The sequence below is a fragment of the Marasmius oreades genome, chromosome 4 (assembly GCF_018924745.1).
Source record: "Marasmius oreades isolate 03SP1 chromosome 4, whole genome shotgun sequence".
NCBI lineage: Eukaryota > Fungi > Basidiomycota > Agaricomycetes > Agaricales > Marasmiaceae > Marasmius > Marasmius oreades.
In genome coordinates this window covers 947309-965598 of record NC_057326.1, presented here as the reverse complement: position 1 = coordinate 965598, position 18290 = coordinate 947309, and the positions used below count along the sequence as shown (strand labels likewise).

The 18290-nt window shown below is 47.2% G+C and overlaps 9 protein-coding genes across 9 annotated transcripts; 5 read left to right on the top strand and 4 right to left on the bottom strand.

Moving 5' to 3' along the window:
• Nucleotides 1–697: 697 nt before the first annotated feature.
• Nucleotides 698–1401, bottom strand: E1B28_007100 (uncharacterized protein; the record flags this gene model as incomplete). Its single annotated transcript, XM_043151808.1, has 2 exons — nucleotides 698–1283; nucleotides 1346–1401. The coding sequence occupies 2 exons, from the start codon at nucleotides 1399–1401 to the stop codon at nucleotides 698–700; spliced, it is 642 nt and encodes a 213-aa protein (XP_043009888.1).
• A 110-nt stretch (nucleotides 1402–1511) lies between these two features.
• Nucleotides 1512–2101, bottom strand: E1B28_007099 (uncharacterized protein; the record flags this gene model as incomplete). Its single annotated transcript, XM_043151807.1, has 2 exons — nucleotides 1512–2011; nucleotides 2065–2101. The coding sequence occupies 2 exons, from the start codon at nucleotides 2099–2101 to the stop codon at nucleotides 1512–1514; spliced, it is 537 nt and encodes a 178-aa protein (XP_043009887.1).
• A 1262-nt stretch (nucleotides 2102–3363) lies between these two features.
• E1B28_007098 (uncharacterized protein) lies at nucleotides 3364–4678 on the top strand (the record flags this gene model as incomplete). The annotated part of the gene is made up of 5 exons (XM_043151806.1): nucleotides 3364–3770; nucleotides 3831–3957; nucleotides 4020–4235; nucleotides 4296–4401; nucleotides 4461–4678. The coding sequence occupies 5 exons, from the start codon at nucleotides 3364–3366 to the stop codon at nucleotides 4676–4678; spliced, it is 1074 nt and encodes a 357-aa protein (XP_043009886.1).
• A 354-nt stretch (nucleotides 4679–5032) lies between these two features.
• On the top strand, nucleotides 5033–5818 carry E1B28_007097 (uncharacterized protein; the record flags this gene model as incomplete). The annotated part of the gene is made up of 2 exons (XM_043151805.1): nucleotides 5033–5109; nucleotides 5161–5818. 2 exons carry the CDS (start codon nucleotides 5033–5035, stop codon nucleotides 5816–5818), a joined length of 735 nt encoding a protein of 244 aa, XP_043009885.1.
• A 231-nt stretch (nucleotides 5819–6049) lies between these two features.
• Nucleotides 6050–8653, top strand: E1B28_007096 (uncharacterized protein; the record flags this gene model as incomplete). Its single annotated transcript, XM_043151804.1, has 4 exons — nucleotides 6050–6516; nucleotides 6573–6972; nucleotides 7026–8051; nucleotides 8102–8653. 4 exons carry the CDS (start codon nucleotides 6050–6052, stop codon nucleotides 8651–8653), a joined length of 2445 nt encoding a protein of 814 aa, XP_043009884.1.
• A 1484-nt stretch (nucleotides 8654–10137) lies between these two features.
• On the top strand, nucleotides 10138–10377 carry E1B28_007095 (uncharacterized protein; the record flags this gene model as incomplete). Its single annotated transcript, XM_043151803.1, has 1 exon — nucleotides 10138–10377. One exon carries the CDS (start codon nucleotides 10138–10140, stop codon nucleotides 10375–10377), a length of 240 nt encoding a protein of 79 aa, XP_043009883.1.
• Nucleotides 10378–11565: 1188 nt separating this feature from the next.
• E1B28_007094 (uncharacterized protein) lies at nucleotides 11566–12349 on the top strand. The gene is made up of 2 exons (XM_043151802.1): nucleotides 11566–11612; nucleotides 11665–12349. The coding sequence occupies exon 2, from the start codon at nucleotides 11723–11725 to the stop codon at nucleotides 12317–12319; it is 597 nt and encodes a 198-aa protein (XP_043009882.1). The 5' UTR covers nucleotides 11566–11612; nucleotides 11665–11722; the 3' UTR covers nucleotides 12320–12349.
• E1B28_007093 (uncharacterized protein) lies at nucleotides 12350–15029 on the bottom strand. Its single transcript, XM_043151801.1, has 7 exons — nucleotides 13741–15029; nucleotides 13546–13689; nucleotides 13376–13489; nucleotides 12825–13322; nucleotides 12719–12766; nucleotides 12594–12665; nucleotides 12350–12545 (listed from the first exon to the last, which is right to left on the bottom strand). The coding sequence occupies exons 1-7, from the start codon at nucleotides 14983–14985 to the stop codon at nucleotides 12495–12497; spliced, it is 2172 nt and encodes a 723-aa protein (XP_043009881.1). The 5' UTR covers nucleotides 14986–15029; the 3' UTR covers nucleotides 12350–12494.
• A 987-nt stretch (nucleotides 15030–16016) lies between these two features.
• On the bottom strand, nucleotides 16017–17892 carry E1B28_007092 (uncharacterized protein; the record flags this gene model as incomplete). The annotated part of the gene is made up of 5 exons (XM_043151800.1): nucleotides 16017–16330; nucleotides 16382–16861; nucleotides 16920–17093; nucleotides 17158–17356; nucleotides 17407–17892. The coding sequence occupies 5 exons, from the start codon at nucleotides 17890–17892 to the stop codon at nucleotides 16017–16019; spliced, it is 1653 nt and encodes a 550-aa protein (XP_043009880.1).
• Nucleotides 17893–18290: the final 398 nt, after the last annotated feature.

The window sequence follows — 18290 nt, the reverse complement described above, 5'->3', positions numbered from 1 at the left end:
TTCGAATTCTCTCCGTTCGTGTTGGTAATCCATTTCATTCATACAACGTTTTCGCTGGCGATCTCAACCGTTTGAACGATTTAAGCTAATCCAGCCTACGATCTCTGGCACCACCCCACAGAGCTCCTGGTCGACCAGGGACGTGAGGTTGGTAACGCCGAACGCTAGCTGCTATCATGTCTAGAAAAGACTTGCGAGGGAAGGAGATGGAAAATGAGCAGGACCGTGACGCGAAGGTTGACTCCTTTTCGTTCATGAAGTTTATGGCTGAATTTCCACCAACAGTCCTCATCATACGATATGGTTTCCATACCACAATCTAAGGAGTAAGGAGGGAAATCGTTCAAGGGCTCGCGGGAGCTGCATAACAGGTTCGACATCGTTCAACATATGCTAATGGATGAGTTGATGAGTTTGTTTAGAGTACGTGGTTAATTTTCCTTTTATTTTTCGCTTGCTAAGACCCTAGACTACCTCAGCCTCATCTTCCCATAAATCCACGATGAAGAAGACAACAACCCCACTCTTGCTTCTTCATACAGCGGCTTATCTTGGCTTATGCAAACGGCAGCGGGCTAACCGAGGCTCATATTCACCGCTGACGCTGGCTGTAGGAAGGAGACTGAGGAAGAATAGCGACGTCGCTACGGTGGCTCTCTGTGCCGAGAAGGGTAGGAGGTGATGGATTTTTATGATGTCAAGCTGTGTCATGTCGTTCTTGATATCCTTTGACAAAGAACTCCAACGCATGTTCGGTAACATAAACGGACTTGAACTTGCAGTACCACGACATTGGATTGACGACAACCATATCGCGATCTTCAAGTTCCTCGGAAGGACCTGTGTGTACGATGATGATCTGGTATAAAATCCGTTCCAGGCCATGGAGAGTGTTGGACCACCTCAAGTCCTTGGCCAACGCGCCCCAATCACATTCCGACAAAGCCATGGAGATATCACCGTCAGAGGGGTCTCTCGCAACATATCTATAGACGTCGCGAGCCGGCCATCCGACATGATAGATCGCATTGTCTATAAGTAAAGACAGGATGTCACGATCGCCCAAACCCTTCACATCATGACAAGACGAAAGGCGGTTTGTGATTGCGCAAGCTTCAGGTTCATTTTCGTTGAATGTCTTTGATCGCGCATTCTTGAATGTGTTTTCAAGAAGATCCTTGGCGTATATAACAGCGACATCGTGTTTGGGTGGGTCTTGACCAGCTAAGCAGGAGCGCAGGCGATCCAAAAATTGTTTGTGATAAGGATCTGACAAGATGAAACTAAGTAGCCGTGGTTATCTATAAGTGCCACATGATTTTATGTTTATGATGACTTTACTCACTTATCAACGAGCTCTGTCTTATGTGTTAGTCCAACTTGGAATGGCGAATTTAGCATAATGCCAGTGGGCTCGCTTGCGCCAGGATAAGTAGGTCCTGCTTGCAGGAGAGGCTTGGATTACGGTCCGCCCACTCTCGAACAGGTTTTTCGGCGGCGGCGTTGAGTTGTCATCGCAGTCCACAAATACCAGCAACTTCACAGGTTTCGCATGTTTCGCTTCGGAAGGAAATTTCATCTCGTTGATTTGCGAGTCGTAGAAAACCCTCCGGTTGAAGAAGATGAAAGCGTGTCCCCCTGCTACATAGACAATCGGTAGCATGTTGTTGTGGCGCAAAACCGCCCGCATCAGGTACCATAAAGAAACTGTTTTCCCTGCAGAGTGTATAGTAGTTACTAGTCGGTTGTGACCGGAGCAACGATGCGTACATATCGATACCTGGCTGACCGCAAATGACAACATGATTCCAAAATACCATGGTCTGCTCCCACATCCGACGGTGCATATCGTCATAACAAGCCCTCGGTTGGTATTTGCTTCCTCCCGTAGACGGAAAAGTGAATGGCCCAGTTAAAGGGGAATCGGGATTTAGGGCGTCTTCATAGAACGCTTGCCAGGTCGGGTCGGCTTCCGAGAGCAAATTCGAGGTAAAATACCAGTTCTGAAGATCTGTTTTTTGTTTTTCTGTTTAGTAGCAAGTGATCGAGGACATAGATATGTACCGCAACCGTTCGCTTGAAGCTCATTTGCATACAACATTGCGATAGTCTCTATTAAGAGACGTATCAACGAAGTGTGTCTGTGAAACAAAAGAGACACGTACATAGGCCAGATGATTCCAGCGAATAAAACCAGAAAGTGTTGTAACTTGTCGCCGTTAACAATTAACAAACCGCCCCTGCATACCCTGTTGCTTGATTTGTCACTGTCCTCCTATAATGCCTCTCATGCCTCGAGGGAAGACGATATCAATGGCAAATGTAGTCTTGATCATGAGTACCAATCTTTGTGTATGTATATGGGTACCAGCCAGACGATGACTGGGTCATGACCGTGACTTTATTACGACATTTCGTTTTTTCCCTCTTATGTAAATGACATTCCTTGACATTCTCCCCCGCCAAAAACAACCTCGAAGCCCTTCCAAAGCAAAAGAAAGATGTGTAGGCGCGTGAAAATGACTTTCACCTGTTGTCCGGTGAACTGACCAGTCCCCAACAGAACTGCCGAGTAACTGCACACTGACTGGTACCCCCACGTCATGTTGCCACGAAGAATCCTTGTTATTATCATTGTTTTCTGGCATGGTGAGTCACACATAGGTGTTTTGAACTACTGTGCACCTTGTAATCTCATAGATGTACACAGATGCTAGCTATCATATTCTCATCCGAGCAGATCAAGGCTTTCGCAACGCGCTATCACACTTTGAATCGGGGTCAACATTTTCGTTGCTATCAACCGAGCACTTTCCTCTGTTGACCAGGGAATGCCGGTGGGTAGATATACATACGTCTCAGCCTCAAGTCCGACGTAAAATTAGGATAGAGGCTGTTGGCACATCGACATCGTACGTACCGCAACATTTTGTCACATTTCAAAACTTGAAAACGATCGAAAAAGAAATCCATCATGCCGAAATATCCTTTTAGCGACTATGTACGATGAACATTCCTCCGAGCCTCTCGTAGGAAAATGAAATGACTTGAGCGGCACACCATCCGCGACGAAACCAAACCACCCTCGGCGCTGACCGGCTCAGACGGCTAGCAATGGACACCTGGTTCAAGATACAGCCCCTGAAGCCCAGCGGCCTCTCCGTCAACCACGGCCCTGAAGTGTATCTCAGCGGAATCTTGGATGTCCTGTGAGTAAGCCATGAATTCGTGCTTGATAACCAATCACTAATGCATTCATCCAAGCTCCTTCGAGCTGATGCTTACAAGGGGTTTTCGGTGTACGAAGCTGACCATATAAATACGCGTTTTCCAAGCGTGAAAAGACAAGGACTACCCACCGACATGCTTCTCTCTCTATCCAGTGCAGTAACCATCGCGTTGACATTGACTTCTGTCATCGCTGGAGCCATAGAGCCGAACCAGAGTTTGGCCATGGATCCAGCTAACTACAAGAACACCACCGTTTCGCGTGGGATCACTTACGGTTATTATTTCTCTCCTCCGACTACGAATAAATTTTTGGTTTTCTTGCATGGCTGGCCCGGTCATTCTTTTGACTGGCGCTTCCAGGTAGAATATTTCCAGAAAGCAGGTTATGGGATTGTTGTACCAGATATGCTTGGTTATGGAGGGACGGACAAACCCACGGATCCAGAGGTATACAAGTCGAGTTTGATCAGCCGGGACATTGTCGACATTCTGGATGCTGAATCGATCGGAAAAGATGTTGTACTTGTCGGACATGACTGGTGAACCTGGATTGTTCTCTCTTGTTTCAACTACACTGACTCGGATTCTCCTTCCAACAGGGGCTCAAAAATTACTGCCAGAATTGCCAACTACTTTCCCGATCGGTTTTCTGCATTTGGTTTCTTTGCGGTAGGAAACCTGGCCGTCGAGTTCTTCGCAATACCTTATCCGCAATCAAATAACCTCGTAAATTTCAGTGTTTTTTCTTCCCTTATTTCTGTCTCACTTTAGATCGGTTTTTTTTACAGACGAAAACTGTCTTTGGATACGAACTATTCGGATATTGGGATTTCTTGTCACGACCTGGTTCAGAAGACTTGATTGAAGGCCATTTAGAGTCAATGCTTAGCCTCGTGCATGCGAAGGACCCGTTATTAGGGATGACGGATTTCGCTCCCTTGGGCGCGTTAGAAGCATGGCTGAAAGCGGATAGAAAGGCACCGTCGACTGTATCCACACCCGAGGTGAGTGACCATTTTCCAGGTCCTCGAGGTGTTTCTTATGTTTTTCGCGTACGTCCGCAGGAAGAGAAACGCTACGTGGAACTCTTCAGCATTCCTGGCGTGGTCAATGCTTCCTTGGCATGGTACAAAGTGCTCACGTCCGGTATCGAAGCTAAAGACAATGAGGGTAAATTACGAAGCTTCTGTACTCGAGTTATTCACTTTACTGAACCTTCACTCCCTCAGGCGTTCCGCAAGAGAATAAGATTGTGACCAAACCAGTGTTCTTTGGTGCTGCATTGGCCGACTTTGTTGCGGTTGCCCCGATAAACATCCAGGAGACGTTACAAACCAGCACCAATTCTACCATCCATATGTATCCTAGTGGACATTGGGTGCATTGGGAATCGAAGGACCAGGTTAATTCTGATCTCCATGCGTGGATTAAAGGATTGCCAGAGTGATTGCTTGATCCAATGGTTTTAGAGTAAGCTAGTGGGTAACACCAAGCACCACATGTAGCTACGTTTACGTTCTGACTCGGAGTCCGCCGTTTTGGCCGAATAAACATCAATTCTTCATTCAGTCTTACCGTTTTTTGTTTTGATAATTCTGTCAGGCCAGGACGGGTCAATCTAGTGGTCAGCGGCAGCCTTGTTCTGGATTAGTGTATTCACTACCACGGTGTGTTACGAATTTCAGGCCGAGGGGCGACGTATGTCCACCTAACGAACACAACTGTGGAGGGCGTTGCATCCACCTTCTACATATAGCGAAAAACTATACGAAGACCTCACGACCTTTGCGAGATTTCCAGGATGATCACATTGTACGACCTAGGCCCTTTCGCAAGCCCCGACCATCCTTCTCTTTCACCCCATACGCGGAAGACAAGGTAGGTTCCATTCAAGTCTCTTCGGATATTGTTCAGATTCCCTCCATCTAGATACACCCTGGATTACAAAAAGATCCCTCACAAAGTCTCCTGGGTACACTTCTTCACAATGGAGGAGACCGCAAAACGAATTGGCGCTCCCCCTACTGGCGTCAGGGCGGATGGTAGTCCCAAGTACACCGTTCCATTCATCTACGATGACACCACTGGTGTTGCCATTTCTGAATCCCTCCTCATCGCGGAATACATCGACAAGACGTATCCCGACACACCTCGTGTAGTCCCTGACGGCACACGGGCATTACAGGCTGTGTTTGCAGATACCGTAGCCGCGAAGATTATCGTTCCCTGGTACGGGGTTCTTATACCTCATCTTGTGAGGTTTACCACTCCAGTGCTCCGAGAGGGCGGTATAAAAATCTACGGGCCTCCTCCTGAACTGACCCCGGAGCAAATCAAAAGTGCATGGGAGGCAGGAAAAGCGGGTTTGAATGATATTGGGAAATGGTACGCGGATCATGGAGGGATGTTTTTGACAGGAGATAGGCCAATTTATGCGGATTTCACCCTCGTAACGTGGTTCCGCTATGTGAAGATCGTGTTGGGGAGCGAGGATGAGAGGTGGAAGGAGCTGGAAAGCCTTCATGGCAGTCGATGGAAAGAGATGTTGGAGGAGGTGGAGAAGTATGAATCAGCCGAAATTGTTTAGTATCTGGCAGAAACATTATTTGAGTCCCTGAGCTACAGTTTGAGACGATCTCTGATTTTGAGCCGTCAATGAGGATGCAGCAAAAAATGGATGTAACCCTTTGGACAGTGTAATGAGGTTGTATGCTTAATCTTACAGTTTAAGTTATGAGCGATTTTTCGGCAAAAATGGGCTCCGTCGGAGTTTGAAGAACCGTCACGGGATGTAATGTGGAATGCAAAACAAAGGAGCATGTCTAATCCCGTCTCTCCCCTTTGGCGTGCATTCGCCGACGCTCAAGGGACGACCTTATCATTGGAGACGCTGGAATCCTCCCTTATGGTGGTCCAACACGTACCAAACCTCACGGATGGCTGGACTAAAGAAGACGACGCACACGTTTTCTGTGAATCGGGCACTGGATTCTCTTTACCTCTCCTTCGAATTCCTCCACCACATCCGGCTCTCGAAGTGTTCAATGCACAGAAACTCATCCACGAGGTCCTGAAAGGGACTGATGCAGAAGAATTATTGTACTTCCAACATCCCGGCGAGCAAACGGAGTCGTCCCAGACGGGCAGTTTGAGTTTACATGCCAGCTGGGAGCTGGGAAACCTACTTGCCTGGGATAACCCAGGCTATCTTTATGAGGGCAAGTTGATCACATATCTGCTTGCAAAATGTCGTGAAAAGAACGGTACTGGGTTTGAAGTCTTACGGTGAGTCCAGATGATAGCAAAAAATCAATGTTCAACTATCTTACCCCCCAAAATAGCGGGACTGAAATTATGCCTACAGTTCTCAAGGTTCAAAAACATAAAAACGTCTCCCCACATACCTGGACTAATAAACCGGACCACAATGTCTCAACTGACCAAGGCCTTCCCACCATCACCATAGAAATCGATTCGTCGTCCTGTTGTCAGAAGGACAGGATACGCGATTATTGCCATGCCCAACACAGGATCTGTTGGCTGTATTCTGCAGCTGACACTGAAATGAGACGGGCACTCATCAGGGACCTGGTAACAGTATCTGTTTGGGTTTTAAAACCTGACTCGTACCAGTCGAAATCCAAAACCATCAAAACCCCAGGAGACTATAGGACGTATCATTCACGAGCCGCCCTATTTTGCTTTGACTCCAATCAAGACCCGGAGCACTTTCCACCCAAGGTATGCATACTGCATTTGTGTCTAGCCTGGGCTTGACTTCCATCTGGATGTAGGTCAGAGTTTATGAATGGCAGCTATATGGTTTAGGGGGGAAAGTCAAACTTTGTCAAATCCTGAACTATGCGATGGAGAAGACAACAAGATTGGAGAACCCAGTGTTTGTGAAACACTGCGGTATTCTAGATAAGCAAGGAGCTGAGCTGATGGATGATTTCGAATCTCAAATGAAGAAAGAGTACAAGCAAACTAGCAAGAGGAAACGGATGGACGACATCAGTGGGGACAAGAGAGATGATGACAACGGCGACGACGATGACGATGACAACGGCGACAATGGTGACCATGACCCTGGCAAGAAGCCTAGAACTGTCCAATGTGAACCAAATCAAAATATTGGACCCTCGGGATCTGATACCCAAAACTCCCAAACTCGAAACGCTGGAGGGGTCATGCTTACCTCATCTTCCGAGCAAGCCAGAGGGCATGCAACTCGCTCATTCCTTTCTGAGCAACCTATCACTCTTTCCAGATCCAGGTCATTACCAGTAACACTGGAGATGATGGAAAAGGTTTACAACATTTTTCATCTATCTGCTCCTTTCCCCCCTAATAGCCATGGGAGGCCTTTCTCGTTTGCGGACTGGTATACCAGGGACGAAGAATTCAACTCCCCTCATGACGTGGTTGAGGTTGGCAAACCGCATCCTGTCACCCCTGGCATTCTCACCAGTGCCCACACCCTCCCTGGACAATTGGGCAGCGCAGATAGTGACGATGTTTTCGATCTGAAAGAACGATTCAAGATTATAGAGGGGGGGACTGACGCAGACCTTCCAGAAACCAAACACGACGAGGATGAGGATGAGGATGAGGATGAGGATGAGGATAAGGACGACAAGGACGACAAGGATGAGGACGAGGATGAGGATGCGGATGAGGACGACGACAATGACGATGATGAGGAGGACGACTATGGGATCGGTGGCGTCCGAATCCGAAGGTTTTGGGTGCCAAGTGAACGAAAACTCCGACATTACTACTCCAAAATCTATGCAGCTCATGCTAAACCCGACTGTCCTGTAAGTCTGTCCCAACCTTTCCTCAACTCGTTTCTCACTGCTCGCCTAAGAAAACGCTCTACATCGCTGGACGGTATGAGTGCAGGGAGTTCGCTACTGTCAAGAAGGTGGATACAGACATTGCGGAAACTCTGATAAGACTTCAATCTGTCAAGGGTGTCCCAATCATCATTTCGGCTCACGACTCACCAGACCCTGGGCATAAAGTCCTAATCATGAAGTACCCAGGTGACAACGTAGTGTCTGTGATATACTCACGATCTCAGGATGATGAGTCTATCCTCCGAAGAGTAGCCACAAGCTTCCTCAAAGGCGTCCAGGCACTGTTGCGGAAACGACACACACCCTCCAATCTCACCATCGCTAACCTTCATGTTCAAGAATTCGACAAAGATCTGCCAGTGACTCTTAGTAGCCCTGGAGAGGAAATTTATCGGACACAGTCGAACTGCGACATTCAGCGGGATGTAGCAGGAGTGCTCCTAGCATTGGTGAGATATGACTTGTCATCTTCGTCCGGGGCGACAGAAGTCGAAACCATGGCTCTGAACTTACTTAACGGTGAGCTCAGCGTCAAAGACGCCTCGTTTGATCAGGTTTAGTACTTTTTGTTATGATTTCGCCGTGATGATGTCTACCCGTATTACTTACGCCTACACTTCTTACCATGTTTCTTGCTGAAGGTCTGACTTCCCGTGTTGTTTAGAGTACTAGTTTTACATCTAGTTTTATATGCCCACCACAAGTACTAACTTATTGAACATAACTGCATCTGTAGTTTTGTATTTCGGTATTTCCTCCGCAAGCTGGACCACCCCATATTTCCAGTACCCGTCCCAGATATCCGTTGCAAAACTCGTTAGTTTTGTCTGATACTCAGATCCTGCACCCTTTGCCTGCTGACCGGTAGTAATTTATGGTTTGGATGTGCTTCTGTTGTCTCCAGTCTGCTTCAAGTTTGCTAGGCGTAAATTGGCCCCTAAAGTCACCATGAGCTGCTTCGAGAACACGACGCCCAACCCCATACCGCGATATATCCGCGCACCTGGGTAATCAAAGGCGTTTCATGAACCGTTTAACTCAACCGCTTGATGGCCTCCACCTGGAATGAATACGTGGTGCGTCGTGTACCAGGGTTACGCGTTCCAACTCATCTTCCTCCCGTGTTCTTACTCAGACTGCGCTTTTGAAAGCCTTTCAATACCAAAATCTGACAAAGTATATGTATTCACCTTATAAACGTCCGACAGGAACGTAAATAACGAACGGTCATGCCGCCAGGCCTCGTCACCTTGGTCGAATTTGTGCAAGGGTGATGCAACCACATCAGCTTCAAGTTTCAACATAAATACTGTGAGATGAATCTGCAAGAACTCACAAACATCTGGTTCATCCTCTGTGCGCTATCAAAAATGATCACTTTGTACGACGTAGGCCCATCGGCGAACATTGGGGTATGTGGGCCAGCGGGGACCGCTGGCATGGCCGAGTCCGAGGTGACGAGGATGTTTGCCTAGCACCAGGACCGTACTTTGTTTCTGCTCCTTAAGAAAGAAAACCACTCTTCAAAATTTGAAGACCAAATCTGCTGCAAAGAAAGAAAATCCCAAACAACCTACACCTAAACTTTCACCAAAGTCTATTGCGAGCGGGAGCAAGCCCATCAAACTGACCCAAGAAGCAAGGAAAGCACTAGGAAACTTACTACTACGAACTTGGACTTTGCAGTGAATCATTTGCTCTGCTATTGCTTTGTTGTTGCTATTCTGGATGTCTTGGAATGTTCTCTATCATCACTTTTATTGCTGCTCAGATGTGAATGCTTCCAGCGTTTGGTAGCCCTTTGGACATTCAATTATTGACTTTACATGACTTGCTTCAAACGAATAAATTAGACAGGAACAAATGTATTTGACATTGAAACAGCTAGAGAGAAATTGAATCAGAGGGATTTTCAAATATTATAGAGAACATGAAAAAGAATAGACGTACCAAGTTTTGAACCTTACGAGTGACAGCTGCTGCATGTCGCTGCATGTCAAGGAGTATGGTGACGCGCCCACTAACCCATCCGCAAAACCACCACATGATCCCCGCCCCTTTGGGCCCGGCATCGACTACACCAGTTTTCAGCAATACGCGGTTGCCAGACAAAGACGATGACAATGACGAAGAGGACAAGGAGGAAGGAGAGAAGAAAGCAAACATACACAAAGATGAGGATCAAGAATGTGTCGACGCCGCTTGGTTCGGTGAATTCGACAAAGACCTAATTCTGATTTTTCATGATAAGGGAAAAGGAACGGGGATGATGAGCGGAAAGTAAGAGAAACAAGGGGAAATGACATTAAGTAAAATTGAAAGAAAGACTTATGAGTGAATCCATTTCTTTCGGAGGGGTGTTCTTTTTTCATGTACTTGTTGTAGGGAAGGTTAGAATCGGCAAAATATAGTTTGACTAGTCGTAGCATTTATCAGTATGTATACAAAAAGAAAGAAAAAAATAACGGAAAAACGGAAAACGGAAACGGAAAACGGAAAGAAAATCAACATTTTACTTACCCTGGCTAACGACTCTCTTCCACTTATTCTTCTCATCATCGCCCATTTCAACGTCGCCCTCGCCCTCACCTTTGTTTCATTCATCAATCATCAAACAGTGACGAAGACTCGGATGACGATAACGATGACGATACTGCTGAGCTCCTAAGAGAACTGGAGAAAATAAAATGAGAACACGTCGAAAGGAATAAGTTCAAAACTTCGAGTGACGAGAGGCACCATGTAGATGAGCTTGGGTAACGGAGCGAGTGGATAGTTCAATCGTGCGGGAAAAAGTGGTCAAATTTGTCTTTGCTGACTTCGGACCGATGAACTGGAGAGGAGAGAAGACGAAGACGACAAAGACGGGTTGAACACCAATAGAGCTGAGATATGATAATAGTAGCCTGAATCTGTGCGGACCACTTGCAAATTTCAAGTACCACAATAATAATAATAATACAAACCAACAAACCGGGGATTCAGCAGATCGGGCCGGATTTCTCCCGACTTGATATCTGATCAACTCGATTGATAAGAAATTTTTTTAAAAATTTTCTCGAGCCCCACTCGAGCCTCGCAGGTTGGAAAAGTGACAAGGCTCAATTCCAAGTTGACACAGATTCACTGTATCATAAGATTGTGAAGACATAATACTTCGACACTGGTTGTGTCTGCATGATGCTGCATTGATATCCATGCCATGGGCCACTTAATTGGTATGTTCATATGTAATTATCATGTCAAAATGCAGATCCAGATAAATCTATCACACCCAGCCAGGTCTTATAAGAGACTATACTATTCAAATATTATTATCTATGGAAGATTGTGACAATGATCATTTTATCTATGCCAGGAACATGGCCGTTGCGGAGAGAGAAGAGGCAAAAGTGGATATAAATGGAAATTTCTTCTCACCCTTAAGAAGCTCAAAAAGTTTAGCAACAGCCTAGTCCTCGTACCTCGGACTCGGAACAAGGACCATCCGACTCTTTCACCCCATGTACGGAAGACAAGGTACAACTCCATTGGACTGTTCCCGGCACCCTCCTAACCTCTCTTCTTGTAGATACACCCTCGACTACAAAAAAATCCCCTACAAAGTCTCCTGGGTAAACTTCTTCACAATGGAGGAGACCGCAAAACGAATTGGTGCTCCTCCTACTGGAGTCAGAGCGGACGGTAGTCCCAAATACACCGTTCCGTTCATTCATGATGACACTACCGGCGCCGTCATCTCTGAATCCCTCCTCATCGCGGAATACCTCGACAAAACGTATCCCAATACGCCCCGTCTCGTTCCTGATGGTACTCGAGCGCTACAGGCTGTATTTGCGGACACGGTAGGGGCAAAGGTTTTAACATGGATGGGCGTTATGAGACCCAAACTGGATGACATTACCACGCCTGAATTCCGCAAGGGTATCGTAAAAGCTTACGGACCTCCATTGGACCTATCTCCAGAGCAGATCCAAGCTGGATGGGAAGCTGGAAAGGCGGGGTTGAATGATATCCAAAAATGGTATGCGGACCATGGAGGATTGTTTTTAGCTGGAGACAAGCCGCTGTATGCGGACTTCACCCTTGTGACATGGTTCTATACAGCAAGGTTTCTGCTGGGGAGTGAGGATGAAAGGTGGAAGGAGCTAGCGACTCTCAATAATGGTCGATGGAAGAAAATGTTGGAAGCGGCGGATAATTATCATTCAGCGGAGGTTTTTTAGTAGCCCAACCCGAGGAAGCCGAAGGACGAAATGGCTGATTAGATGATTTGATTTGTGTATGAAGTTGCTTGATCTACAAGAATGAACGAGAATAAATACGGGTCGTAGTACAGAGTCCAACAGTGCAGCGTTGATGGAATGAAGGCAAGCCATGATGCACCTCAGTGTGCTGTACTTACGCACTGCGCGTCTGTTTTCGAGCAGTGCCTATGGTCGTATTGTTCACCTGCGAACAGTTAGGGCTAAGTTCGATGGAAAGGTAGGTTTCACTAACCTTCGTAGCGAATCGCAAAGAGGTGAGGGATTCGCTCGAGTGAGCAGCAAGAGGAGAAAGATTGAGAACCATCTAGGCAGACCCGTTTACATGACGATAGATTGGTTAAAAGATGACGGTCTCACCAGTGTTTTGGAGTTACCGCTCAACGAATTCTGGAGCAAGTACGTCAACTACAGGCAAGTGGCAATTAGTGAGATTCTCCCAAAATAAAATAAGCCAATTTCCTACCTTAGAGTTCCGATAAGGTATGTGCTTGTCTCCTTTGTCTCCCTTCTCGCCTAGCGCAGCAATAACGTCACCCAGCGCACTCAGACTCTTGTTGATACTCTGAGTCTCTTTCAACCTCTCTTTGTCGCTACTACCTCCTCCGTTTGCACTACCAGTTCCAAACCCGTTTCCGAAACTGACGTTGATTCTCTCACTTCCGGCTAGATCCACCAAATTCAAACACCCTTCGCAGCTCTCTCCAGTGCTGGCATTCGTCCCGCTTATCCTCAGCGTGAAAACGGAGTGCGAACGAGAAGACCTCTCGTTCATCAAGGTGGCTGCTACCGAGCGTCGGGATTGAGCGACGGCGAGAAGCGAACGAACTTGACTTGGAGACTGAAGGGACATGACAGTGATATCGGTAACCCGCGTTGAGCCTGTTTTGGGATCATGCTTAATGTCATGTTTTTTCTTGTCGAAATCGCCTTTTCCCAGCAGGTCATTGATCGTCTCGTTGTACTGCAGAACAAAGTTAGCCGGAAGCAATCTCAGAAACTTCTAGTAGAACGTACAATTTCAAGGAATTGACCTTCGATCCTGTATTCCCAACCTTTGGTCTTGAGGTCTTCTGCGACACGGAAAACCTTTTCAACCGCTCGAGGGATCATGCCTTGCGTGGCTTCATTCTAAAAGAAATGTCAGTTTCCAATGATGGCGTGTGCAGGAACGAGTGAAAACATACAGATCCACCTTCCATAGTGAACGACTTTCCTGACCCAGTCTGACCATAGGCGAAGATGCAGACATTGTATCCGTCAATGCAGCTCTGTGCCAACATCGAGATCTCCTCGAAGACCTCAGCTTGTGTAGATTCTGGCTCAAAAACCTGAAAAAGTCTCAACATCCATTACGGCCATGCGACAATGAAGGGACTCACTCTGTCGAAGGAGAAGTTGTGGTTCTCAATTCGTTCCTGACCTGTCGCACTCTCACTCGATGACCTGATCACGATCTCTTTACGATCTCGACGATCTGGGAATGACATATCGGCCTTGAGCGACTCCTTATCCTCGACAGACGTTGGAACGGGGCTATTAGATCCCGAGCCAGATCCACTAGGGAATGGGGACGCATCGGAAGGTAGAACGGGTCGTACTCGACAAAATACCCGAATATTGCCCTTGAGTTCTTGCACCATATTGTGAAGCTTTCTTCGATACGCCTCACTTTCCATCGCCTCGCCTTCTAGCTCAGCAACCCGTCTCTCGGCTGACTCGCGGAGAATGTTAGACTCGGTGAGCTTTCGTGCGTAAGCGTCCACCTCGGCATGTAATGCAGTGTTCTGAGTTTGAAGAGAGTGGTTTTCGGTGGAGAGCGTAAGTTGGGCGTTGGATTGATGCGAAATTGTTGCTTTGAGCGACGAAACTGTTCCCCTCTCCCGTTCTAAATCACTCCGACATATTCTGAGATCCTCATTCGCGTCTCTCAACAACCTATCCTTCTTCTGTAAATCAATTTCCAAGTCCATAACCTCCCTAGCATGTTTTTTCTTCAAATTCGCGATTTCATCGCTCGCAATGTTGAGTTCTGCTTTACGGCTAAGCTCGAGGTCCTTTGCGGCCGCTAGTTGTGAGGACATTGCGCGCTGATTTTCCTGCAGTTCTACCACTTTTGCTCGTTCCGACTCGAATCTGGCTGCTTCGGCAGCTTGCGCTGTCTCGAGCGAGTTTAGCTTGGCCTGGAAATCGGCGAACCGCTGGTCATCAGATCCACGACCTGAAGTCGCTCGACTTGGACCCGACACCGTCCGCGATGTTGCCGTCGTCCGAGTTCCAGTGGCACCGGTTCTGAAGGATGTGGGGCGATTGGAAACATTGGGTTGTGACGGTGGTGCACTTGTTCCTCTGACCCCACTAGAAGACCTGGTCATCATATTTGGGGCTCGAGGGACTGTGAGAGGTTTGGGCACATTTGTGCTGGATGATGATTTTGAAAGGTTTGTCGCTGTTCGATTCGGTTGAAGAGGTTTTGGTGGTCGTACTGGACCAGTGACACCGACTGCGGGAAGTTTTCGAGGTTGATACAATTCTTCTTCTTCCTCTTCCGCAATAGCCTTCCTTTTCAACGATGCTGCTGGCATGGTCGGCGAGGAACTCCGTAGGCGAGGTAGCCGAGACGCCATCGTTTGACAGTGGTGGTTCAGGACAAACTCGAACAAACTGGCCGGAGTCGAAGACGCGTAGAGCACGTGATGGCGTCGAGTCTCGGCACGTAACGAGCCGGGCTTGCCATTGGATGACTTCCCGTAAGGATTATTTGTAAATATCGTTGCAAATAACGCTGAAAATCATCGGCGATATGTTAAGCGAGTGATACCTGGCAACAAATACCAGAATCTGAACATCAGGGCATGTTCTAAATTCTTGAATTTAGAAAGGCCTAGCGACCCCTTTCTAAACTGTTTTTGCTGCAATATTTCGTTAAGCGAGGTGAGTCCACATGATTTCCAGCCCAGATATGGAAGTTTGTCCGCGCTTACGCCCTTGGCGAGCTACCACACGTGTGATAAATCCGAGCACTTCATGCAAATTTCCAGCATTGCGGGAGGCATCTGCAAATAATTCGACAATTTCCCAATTTCCAATTTACATCAAAACTTTTATTTGAAAGGAGATTATTTGCACATCCTTACGGGAAGTCATCCATTGTGACCGCCACGACGCCTCACGATGCATAAATTCAGCATCAGATCTAGTAGTTGTAACCTTCAAGGTCACGATTTGCAGTTCATTTTCTACGAATATTCAATGGATATTCACTGAAGCACCGGACGCTAAGACTGCCACCGAATCGAACGGGATTACTGCATACTCGTGCCTCATCGACTTCAACCGTTCTCCGACGACGGGTGAATCTTTCTCCAGCGTTGATATAGGTAGACGAGTCCATTGATACACCTCAAGAGTTGAGAGGCAAGTTATTCGACTGCCGTCCAGTACTAGCCCTCGCCTCGTAAATGACGGATATCGACATTTAGCATTTGGCATTACTCGAACCGAACGTGCGTGTAGACCAGGCGATGAAGCTTTGAAGGCCGAGTTTAGACTACTTAGTTCGTTCGAAGTGTGCAATCCAGGTCAAGCATCTGAAAATGTGATTGAGATTCAGATAGGAAACCTATTCACGACTGAAAAACTGTGAAAATATTATCTCCTACGGACCACAACCCTTCCAACCACTGTCATCAGTCCGACCTTCAGAAAAACAAGACAAATAGCTTCGCAAAACCTGGAGGGTTCTGGTCGATCCTGCGTTTTCGTGATCGCAGACGTACAACGTAACATCAATTTCATGACACGTTATCAGCAACGGGGAAAGATATCTGTTTAACCGCACAAATTCAAGAAACTGCTTCCCAGCACCTCGGTTGAGCTGTCGCGGTCCACCTTCGTAAAATGGTCCTTCCATTTTGGTGTTGTCTGATATAAACCGCAGAAGATGGGCACCCTCCATGCGACGAAGTAGAACTGGTGATTCTCAAATGCGTAACTAATACGAGCGTCAAGACGAACACTTACTTTCGTTGGAGGTAATCCACACCTTCGCATCGTCGATCGTGCTAAAAGGGACGACTTCGATGCCTACAGATTTGGCGCACTCGATATTAGATCCGAGTCCATCTATCCCATCATCAACCCAGATCAGTAGTGGTTTGGCGCTCCATTTTGGCTCGACCGCGTAAGATCGCCACCACCCGTCGTCAGCTTTTGAGTCCAGGTTCGCGAAACCGTCGAGAAAGTTGGACAGAACCTCCGGGTATCGCGTCGAGCCGGCGTTAGAATATTGACAGACATATTGCGTCATCGGTATGGTCGAGTTAGCAAAAATTAGGACAGGAGCTTTGTACTGGCGTCCACGAAGGTATCGGAGAATGGTCTCGCCTGCCCTGAGGTTCATGATGGACCGAGATTGGTCGCAAGAATCAACGTCTTTCTCCCAGCGTACGTTGTCGGAAACTATCCGAAGTCGATTCATTTGATCAGCCTGGCGTAACCTGACTGTTTGAAATGAGGGCTTATTAACGTGGAGCATCCGGTCGACATTGTAGTAACTGACCCTCGTTCTTCTCAAACCAGGTCTTTGCAGCTGCAGTAGATTCGAATACATGCCTATCTACGCCTGACAGTGCTCTCGCATACCCCATGGTCTCGCACGGGTTGTCGTCGACAACAACAAGTATTGGCGGCACGATAGTAGTGGTATTTGACGTCTTTCGGTCGATTACTGCATCTTGTTTGAGCGAGACAAGAGTTGGTGAAGATAGCCAACTTGAACTGGCCGTGGATGGGCGCACCTTGAACAACACCTAGGTCCATAATAGCTTCCAAAATTGACCGTCTTCCAATGAATGTGTCAAGATTGACCAAGGTAACACATCCGACACCGAATTCATCAAGCCTTGACGCCAATATATGACTAGCTTGTGCCTTTAGTTGTACGTTGAGGTGTCGACCTAGTGCCAGCGCAAGACATTCCGCTGAGCAATAGGACACCTATCAATTTTGAGCGGAGAAAATAATGAAACGGACGAGTTAGGACATACCTCTTCACCGAGTTCCGAAGTCCAGAAAGTCCTCAAATCCGCGTTCGACGAGATGTCGACAGGTAACGTCTTCCGTGTGTTCGTTGCTTGGGTTGGGGTATAAATGGCTATCATCGCGGTCCCCAGAATCTGCACGGAGATCATGAGCTTCTTTTCGTCCGCCTTGAGCCTGTCAAGTATCGCCCAAGGATTGATGGTTGTCCATAGTTTGCCAATCGGTTTCAACCTCGACTGCTCCCAGTCCACCAAATGGGCTTGTGTTCTGCGTAGGATGTCATGTAAGGTTTCTAGTGGCCCGAGGATCCTTGAATCCAACAATTGTGCTTTGGACTTTTCCAGGAGAGAACATAATACACTTTCATGAACGTTACGAATGGTGTTTTGAATATCTGAGAGGGTACACTCCTGGCTCTTGCGAGCATCTATCCAGTTGATGAGAAATTTTGCTGTTGAGATTACCGAAGTAAGAAGGGATAGAGGGTCCATAGATGTAAGAGAAAGGAAAAGTAATGAGTTCAACGCACGAGTAGCTATAGCGGGCTGTGTGTGCCAGAGAAGGAAAACGAGTCCGAAAATAGTTTGACCGTATGACAGTATGACTCAGTGCCTGTTCTCATAAGCTGTTGAAACGGTCACCGTATATCGTAAACGCGGAACCTCGTGCACTTCTAAACAGCTTGTCGACAAAAAGAGTTAGTATGCCATCAACGGGACCTTACCTTGATTGAGTGTTCTCTGTGTTACTGATGTGCAATTCAGCGAAACCTCAGGTCCCCAGGACCATTGATATATTCGACCAGGCGTAGTTCCGTCTGTCGCATCATGTTCATTGGGACCTTGTTTAAGTGTCTTCGTTGGGCGACGTTCCCAGTACAACATGACGT